The 9485-nt window shown below is 43.5% G+C and overlaps 1 protein-coding gene across 5 annotated transcripts in view; it reads left to right on the top strand.

Moving 5' to 3' along the window:
- The window catches only part of LOC119311600, an 11916-nt gene extending 7559 nt beyond the window's left edge, over positions 1–4357 (top strand). For 4 of the 5 annotated variants that reach the window (XM_037587254.1, XM_037587255.1, XM_037587256.1 and 1 more), the window contains 2 exons: positions 2920–3037; positions 3164–4357. In XM_037587254.1, coding sequence (XP_037443151.1) covers positions 2920–3037; positions 3164–3771 — 726 coding nt within the window. In that variant the 3' untranslated portion in view covers positions 3772–4357. The remainder of the gene's footprint in view (positions 1–2919; positions 3038–3163) is intronic. The other variant, XM_037587258.1, reaches the window with a different exon arrangement.
- Positions 4358–9485: the final 5128 nt, after the last annotated feature.

Here is a 9485-nt window from a genome sequence, read left to right on the forward strand (position 1 = left end):
TGAAGTGATGTTCCTACGACTACAAATTCACGTGCTAGCTCTTGTACCATTGTTAGGACCCTATGAAAAATCCCATGACAGATGGTGCCAATCGTGGTGGTTTCACAACATCAGATTGGATATATGTCCATTTCTTCATCCTTTGCACCTGCTTCTCTCGACGAGATGGAAAATTTGATGTATGACTCGAGCTACCTAGGATACAAAGGTGAGACTTATTTTGGCATCCTACGATATGCAGTGGATGCTATTATGATAACCAAGGCTACACCAGCGAAGTCCTCTCTAGTCCTAGTGACATCTCCTTCCCTAAGTATGCTATCGCCTATAGCCTACCCGAGTATCAACCGATCTCATCCCATGGTCTGGGTTGGCCTGAGGAGGACTCACCCACTACTCGCCTGACGTGCAACTTATTGCATATTACGACTACTTTAATTAGGATCCTCCAAAATCGATGAGTTCATCAACCGAGAGTTGGAAGCAGTTCATCTACTGGCCTAATTAAAGTAGATCAACTGGCTAGTAGAGACATGTCATCGCACACCAACATCAACCCGAAGCCAGAGTTCAACTTCATAGATAACCACATGGGAGTTGGAGACGTGTCCCCATCATCAACCAATGGCTACAAGAATAACAAGGCGGGAGAACCCAGGAGGAAGCACTACTACAAGTCAGGCATGAGGACACAAGATGGTGGGCGCCCTCACATCCTAGAGCAGAAGCACTTTATGTGAGTTTGGTGAACAAGGTTAATCATTTTCGCTCAATGATCAATGGTGAATATGAGTAAGATCTTTTGGCCGCTAGGAGGTTGAGTTTGTTGAAGCACATGCTCGAGCGGATCCGCCCCCACGATTCGAGGATAGATACAATCCTCTATCATCCCCGACTCCCAGGAGGGTCCCAAGGCGTGCATCCCAAGGCATGCATCACGAGAAAAGACCCTGCATAGTGGAGAAGATGAAAGAATGGTGGGCGACTGCTATGCCATGCCAGAATGTTGTGGGGGTAGACAACTCAACCATTAACATCGGCGACTACCATCGGGGGCCAAAAAGCAACATGGGAAGAAGTGAACTACTTAGATGCGCTCGGAGAATGTATCCACCCAATCCTTCAAATGAAAGCTGCAACCACCATGGGGGAAGCCTTGAGCCAACATCACCTCGCAGAGAAGCTCACAAACCTTCAAGGAGGGGGCCTGGGAGGCTTGGCGACCAGCCTTCAAGGTTTCTCTTGTGCTAGAGCCGCTCACACTATCTGATGGCAAATGATTACCAGTTGACCCCTTGCAGGTAGCCAGTTTGGCCCCAAGCTCCGTGAGCACCTAAGTCTACCTGTTGTGCTCCTCTTGGACCCGGGAAACAACCTGTTGCAACTCCTTTATGCGAGCTATGGCGACTCAAGTTCCATCTTACACATAGTAAGGGTGAGCTGTTGTAGTTGACAACATGATCAAAAGAATCGTGCAATAAATTAAAAAATTAGTGAGTCATGCAATGAAGCAAGGAGCAACATACTTGGATGTTGTTTGAGCTGGTAACCTTCAAGATTTCTTCATTGGAGGCCATGCCCTCCCCGCGGCCTCTGAATTGGAAGGGAGATTTGTGGCGATGATGAGCTCTCGGCCCGTCGGAGCAGCCCTATAAGGATCATGAAGAGGAGAATTCAGAACAGTGGGGTTAGGAATGGAAATCTTGGTTGAACGTTCCGGTTGGTGCTTCATCATTCTGCCCTGTGCAAGGCAGGCAAGGCACCTCTTTCCAGTTGCCCGACCATCTTGAGCCAGCACAGAGCCAGCACATGTTTAAGGATCTAATCATAACATTTCGGGAAGGAACAACCTTTATCAGCAACCAAAATTGACCAAGTATATGTGACTCCAAAGGAGCAACGAAGATGATTCTCGGCAACCGAAGACCACACAAATCTGCAAGTATGTGCATTGATCTTTCTTGCGGACTGGGCCCTATTACGGCTTCTGATCGGAGGTTTGTTGACAGTAAGTAAAATTACTCAAGGCCTGCTATGAAGGGCGTATAGTTGGGCCCCTCTAGGCCAATGTACAGCGCAGGGAACCCAATCAATCATCACCGACTAAGGGGTTAAGCTTACCATACTATATGGTGTTCATCATTGTTCTACCTTGGTGACCTGACGAGACGTTCCCACGACTACATATTCACATACTAGCTCTTTTACCGCTGTTAGGACCCAACGGAAATCCCTCTGACAATATGGATGAAAGCCCTCCCATTGGAGTCAAGGCTACCAAGGAGAGGGCCATTGAAGCTCCGTGTGATAACAGATCAACAATCAAGTGAATCAACATTACAAATAATCAAGTTCAGCATGACCGAACGATGCATGGAGATATATTGGTTTTTCATCAAAGAGAGGCCTGATGAGTGGACACTGAAGCTAAGCCATGTTACTCTTGCAGAACAAATAGTTGATTGTCTAAAAAACGGGTTAGGGACCAAAGAGTGTTTGTCAGTATGAGACAAGATGGGGATGATAGATATCTATCTCCCATCTTGAGGGGGAGTGTTGGCTGTTTTGGGCTGTGTGTGTGTACACTAGTATGTATAGCAGAGAGAAGAATAGAGAATAGAGAGAATTCCAGAATTTTCCTCACAGTAATCCGTAATTTTTATTATTTGGATTCTCATTTCTCTTGGGCTTTCTCCCTGATGCATTTGATTTAGTAATTTAACAACTGTGGACAAACTATCAATATGTGCTTGCCTGTATTGTTGCTCTTCTAAACCCTAAATTTATGCTCTTTAGTTTGCACAATTATTCAGATGGTTGCTCTTCTCAACGTATAAATTTATGTGCTGTAGTTTGCACAATATTCAGATGGTTGCTCATCTTGATATCTAAATTTATCAATTACCTGTAATTGTGCAGATAATTGCATATCCAGACTCTCAAAAGAAAATGTGCGATGGTGGCAATGTTGTCGAACCCATTTTTGATGTAAATACGATGCCAGTTACTTGCTCTATCTCATCAATCGGCAAACAAGGTAAATGCATTATTTCTCCATCTCAGTTGGGGTCTGTAATTTATGAACGTTACCTTGTCTTAGCTTTTAGTCCAAATTATTTTGGTAATGGACCAAGTAGTCTAATTATTCTTGTTAACGAACCAGATAATCAGAACAGAGCCATCAACCTTAACAATGCAGAGAGCCTGATGGATGTAGATCATGCAAATAGTATTGATCTGAACTCAGGTACAGTGGATCTTGTTTCACATGCATCACGTAGTGCACAAAAAAGAAATGTGGACATGGCAAACTGGATTGACGGAGCCAATGGATCAGTGGACAAGAAAATTAAATTGGATAATGTATCGTCCACTGTGGAGTCTAGTTTAAGTGGGAAGATCAGAGATGGAAGGTTGTCATCCAAGGTACACCCTCTAGCAGCTTTACCTGTTCATGATTGCACTGACAATAAGACCATGCCAGGAATCTCGAAGAGTAATGGAAAGTGCACATTTCCGCTAGATCTAAATGTGGTGGATGATGCAGATATAGACATGGAGGATGATGCAGCGACTGGAAATAGCATAACCGTCCTGTCTGAAGATTTACCTGAACAGAACACACAAGATCTTAAGCCAGCACTGGGGGACAACATATCTTCTAGAAAGCCCATGGTTGAAGAAAAGTTGAATAAAGGAGATACACCGCCTACTGATATGTCAGGCGCGCTCTCCCTCTCCCTTGCTTTTCCAGTATCAAAGGAACAATAGGCTGGTAAAATGCAACCGGAATCGCAAAGAAGCCTCAGTTAATTGAGCAGTAGGAATAAATCATTTTTGATTATCCAGTGATGATGGCTCCATGCGTTTGCATTCCTGATGGTCTTGCGTGATGGATCTTTGTAGCATCAACCCACTGCACAAGGAGTCTGCCGAAGACGCAACTATCTTGCCAATGTGCAAACAGATGGCATCTTTTAGAGTGCGTTTTGACGACTTTATATGCTCCCGGCGGCACACCCATCTTGAGTATTGAACTGCAAAGAACTTGAGAATATGGATCATGGCTTGTTTTGGTACATATAAAATATATTCAGCTGCTCTTCCAAATATCGTTTGAGATTTGAGCAGAGCTTTTAGACTCTGCATTTGAAGTACCATCCAGTCTGCATTTTAAATAAATCTCATGTTAGTTTTTGTCTTTAGTCTACAACCGTGCGAACTTAGATGCATATACTGTGGAGGAATGGTGGTGTACACGCCTAAAATTGGCGTATAAATGTTACCTTTTTTGTTGCCTTAAAATTGCTACTGGGATGTTTAAATATACTGATGAAATCACCATTTGAGGCTTTGAGGGATATCTTTTGCAAAAGATTACTCCCAATTCCTGTGGCGGTGAGGAGTAGTGCAGTGTGTTTTTCGCGCACCATATGTCACCATTATTAGTTTTTGCCTCCAAAGGGATTGGTGGGGATTTAATCCGCCTCGGTCCCTGCCAATTCTTTCAAACCCACATCAACCGAACAAAGCCTACTCCATTATTAGGGAGGCACGAGGGTAAACCCTATTCAGCGTAACATCAACCGAACAAAGCCTTCTCCATTATTAGGGAGGCATGAGGGTAAACCCTATTCAGCGCATGTTATACCGTTTTTCCCGAATGGGCGCACACCCCCTCCGTGCACGTTTATCCTTTCTTTATTTGTTTCAAATTGCAAAACCCTTCTCTTTTCCCCAAATGATATGTGCCACATGTGTGGCACGAAATAACACCACCCTGACGTTTTTCTACAACTAAAATTGCCACTCGAAAAAAACCCTAAAAAAACTGAAACTTGCCATCTAAACAGGAAGTTGCCATGCTTACAACTAAAGTTGCCATTTCGAGGTAAGCAAAGTTGCCATCAGAAAATGTCGAGTCGAAATTGCTTCGTGCCACATCCAACCCGCGTATGTCTGCCGCTTAAAATGAATTGTTTGCATCGCACACGCAAGCCTCCTCGTGATGCAGCGACCGTGGGGATTAATTAGGGCGAGGCGGCCAACAGTCGAAGCGCAGCCGGTAGCTCCGGCCCCACGTGTGCTCCGTGCATCGTTGCGTCTGAACCTGCCGCCGCTTGTGCACTCGCCTCCCTGAGCTCCCTGCTCGTCACTGGTGCCTCCGTTGGATCCCTGCCCACTACGTCGGCCGAGGAGGCCATCCCATGCAATCATGTGCGTGAACATGTATTGCAGTCGTCGACGCAGATCGCAGAGGAAAGCCCGTGTGCCTGCAATAGTGCTCCGTATGAGGACATGCTTCTTTTTAGGAAAGCCTTCATGGCGCACTTCATTTACATTTAAACAAAGGTACATCGTTTATTACATCCGAAACAATAAAGTTAGGAGGATTATCAATCCAAAAAAACACTAGAAGCTGTACTAACTGCCTGTCTAGCTAAATTGAGCGCCACCAAATTTGCTTCCCGGTTGCAACGATGCAATGAAGTAGGTCCAATGCTTAGAGCTAATTGAAAACACTATGCAAGTATCGCTGAGTAAGGGCTGAAAACTGGAGCAATTCCATTGAAAGCCGATTCCATAATGATCGGCGTACATCCAACTCTTTCTACGAGCTTGAGCCCTTCCTGTAGGGCCGTTGCTTCAGCTGTAGCCACATCTAGCATGTGATTTAGGGGTGTACACGAGCCAACAATTGCTTCTCCCTGATCATTTACGAATAACAGCTCCTGCACCTCCCGTTCCATCACTGAAGAAAGAGGCGTCCATGTTTAGTTTGCACGTGTTCTTTGGTGGCTTGCTCCATAGTATTTCATTTGTGACAGCTTTAGGACCTACAGCACCAAAATCACTTGCAAATGCCTGTATTTTGAATGCTCATCGACAAACTCCCTCCATTGCCACCAAATATACCAGGATCCAACAACAATTAATTCTTTCAGCCCAACATGACCAAGTACAGGAGACTTGTTGTTTGGTTGCCGCAAGATCTCTTCGAGCACAATCAATCCAGACCTACCAATGCCCGTAGCTTCGTCAATTATGTCCAGAATGCCCAAGGCTCGCCATACCTGCTTTGCTCGATAACAAGTAAACATCAGATGCTTGATGTCCTCCTCACCCTTTGTGCAAACCGGGCATTGGCCCGTAGTCGGGATATGCCTGTTTGCCAGTACAGCCAACCCCGGGAGAATCCCATGCAAGGCCTTCCATGCAAATATTTTCACCTTGCTCGGAACTCTCAATTTCCACAGAATCTCCCATACCAGATTCTTGACCTGATGCCCCTTGTCCATTCACTCGCGTCAACATGTGACGACGAGAATGGTCGCATTCAATATAATACGCAGATCGGGTGGAGAACGAATAAGATTTTGTATAATTCCAAGCCACAAAATCTTTCTCTTGATGTTCGCTTAAGGGAGTCCGCAAGATTCTATCGACATCTACAGGGTAAAAAAATATCCCGAATTAACCACTCATCCCATTTGCCAGTCGTTGGATCAATGAGCTCATTAGCCGTTTGCAATAATATTTGTCCCTTGGGAGTCTGTATCATGCGATTATACTTCCTGGAATCCAATGATCCTCCCAGATGTCGATCGTGTCCCCTGAACCCACTCTCCAAATGTGTCCTCTGCAAAAAGTACGTAGACCTGCTACTATGCTTTGCCAAGTAAAAGATGACCCCTTCTTCGGACCCGCCTTCAACAAGCAACAATTTGGGTAATTTTAGCTTTAAGAACTCTGGCACACATAGAATCTGGATTTGAAATCAGTCTCCAAGATTGTCTCATCAACATAGCTAGATTAAAAGAGTGCAGATCATGAAAGCCCATGCCTCCATCTTTCTTTGGGATGCACATTCTCCACCATGCCATCCAATGCATACGTTTTTGGTCCTCTTTATCTCCCCACCAGAATTCATACATTGCATCAGTCATTCTTTGCATAATTTCTTCGGTATGTTAAAGACAGACATAGCAAAAACTGGAATGGATTGTATAATTGCCTTCAGTAAAATTTCCTTTCCTCCCATAGACAGAAAATTTTCTTTCCAGCTCTTCAGCCGCACTATAATTCTCTCCAAGAGTTGAATAAAACTGTCACTCCTGTCCACACCCACCATAGCCGGTAGCACTAAATATTTATCTAATAGAGCTTCAGACATAATATTCAATTATGTGCATATGTCGGCCTTAGTCTCCACACTCACATTAGGACTAAAGTAAATGCTGCATTTTGCTTCACTAACCAGTTGGCCAGAACTTGCACAATATTGATCTAGAACCTATCTCAATGAGGTTCCATTATTCATATCAGCTTTCATAAGGATAAGAGAGTCATCAACAAAAAGTAAATGTGAAACTTACGGTGCATTTCCACAAACCCTGACACCTTCAATGCCACAAATCTCCTCTCTATGAGCCAGAAGACTAGAAAATCCTTCTGCACAAATCAAAAACAGATATGGAGATAGGGGGTCTCCCTATCGGAGTCCCGTTCTAGGAATAAAATAATATGTTTCTTGATTATTGAATCTAACCATATATTTAACTGACTGGACACATGCCATCAACAGATTTACAAACTCTACATGAAAGCACAAGCATGTTATCATTCTGCTAAAAAAATTCCATTCAACCCTATCATAGCCTTGTGTGCATATCCAGTTTAACCGCGCAATAGGCCCACTTGCCTTTCTTCTTATTTTTTATTGTATGAATGCTCTCATAAGACAACAAAAAGTCATCTGTAATGAGTCGACCCCGTACAAAGGCACGCCGTATCGGAGAGATGATATCATCTAGAATAGTTTTTAACCGGATAGCAATCATTTTGGAGATTACCTTATATAAGACATTACACAAGCTAATGAGCATGTACCGTGTAATGAGCTACGGAGATTCTACCTTTGGTTTAAGAACAATTACCGTGTCATTCCAGCCCTTCGAAATTACCTTTTGATTTATTGCTTCAAGAACCTCTGAAGTGAGAGAGTCCCCCAAGATATGCCAACATTTCTTGAAGAAAATAGCATGCAACCCATCTGAACCTAGTGCTTTCATATCTCCGATTGAGAAAAGAGCTCTTTTCACCTCCTCGGATGAATACGGCTTTAGTAGTTGTTCATTCATTTCATGTGAAACTTTAGGTAACACCTTATTTATGAGATCCGGATCTGGTTCATCAATCTTCGTTGCTAACAGGCCGACAAAGTACTGAGAAACATGCGGATTTAAAATAGTATTACCTTCCAGCCAACCACCATTGTCTCCCCTCAATTTTTTTAATAATATTTCTCTTCCGCCTTGCTGAAGCAAAATTTTGAAAGTAATTAGTGTTCTTGTCGCCATACTGTAGCCAATCAACACGGCTCCTTTGAACAAAATGAATTTCCTCATGTTTCAACAACCATTCTATCTCCTTAGCTAACTCTTTTTCCCTAAGAAGATTTTCATCATTCATTGGATCAATAACATCTTTTTCCATCTCTCTCTGAGCTGTATGGATTCTTTTTTTGTATGTTGCAGCACCGAGCGACCCCACTTGTGCAAATGATCATGGACCAGAGCAAGTTTCAATGACCAGAACAAGTTTCTCGGCAAGAATGCTATTTGAATTCTGGGCTCCCGCCCTCTCCCAGGCCTCCTGAACCACCTGTCGAAAGTGTGCTTCTTTCAGCCACTTCGCCTCAAACCTCAACACTGCCAGCCCATGGTTCTCTTGAATATTATTTATATGAAGGTTCATTACAATCGGTCTGTGATCAGACTTACTGTATTCCAGATTTGTCAAAACAACATTCTCAAATTTACTATTCCACGCCTCATTTGTTAGGGCCCGATCTAGCCTTTCACGAATTCGACCTTTGTGCTATGTGAACTTCTCCCTATCATACCCAAAATCTGTCATGTTACAGTCCTCTAAAGCAGTTTTAAAGGCTTGCATAAACTGTGGTAGTCTCGGGTTCCCACCATCTTTCTCAAAAGGATACATAATCTCATTCATATCTCTCATAACTAACCATGGCATAGTAGCAATAGCATGCAAATTCCTTAGCCGCTGCCAAGTCAAATGCTTGTCCTTCCATCTTGGTTCTCCATACATTCCAGTAAAACTCCAAACAGTTTCATGTTCATTTCCAATATTAACATTAATAAAATTTTCAGTTTTGTATCTAAGAGAGACATCCACCTCTTTCTTCCACAGGAGTAGTAAACCACCACTCCGCCCATCACTACGAACCACTTCCTTGAAATCCATTTTTTACTTTACGGCGTAAATATTCTGCAGGCCACTCATCCAAGTGAGTTTCAAGCAGAAACACTACATCCAGGCAACTCCACTTAAAGGCAGTCAGTAAGCCCAGACTGCCACAGCCCCAATGAGGCCATGCCAGTTGTAACTTAGGATTTTCATTGCAGCCGGACAGCCTCTAAATTAGAGGCCGCTGATCAGTTGGTTTGCATCCGTCTCAT

This window comes from Triticum dicoccoides, chromosome 5B, assembly GCF_002162155.2.
Source record: "Triticum dicoccoides isolate Atlit2015 ecotype Zavitan chromosome 5B, WEW_v2.0, whole genome shotgun sequence".
NCBI classification, from domain to species: Eukaryota; Viridiplantae; Streptophyta; class Magnoliopsida; order Poales; family Poaceae; genus Triticum; species Triticum dicoccoides.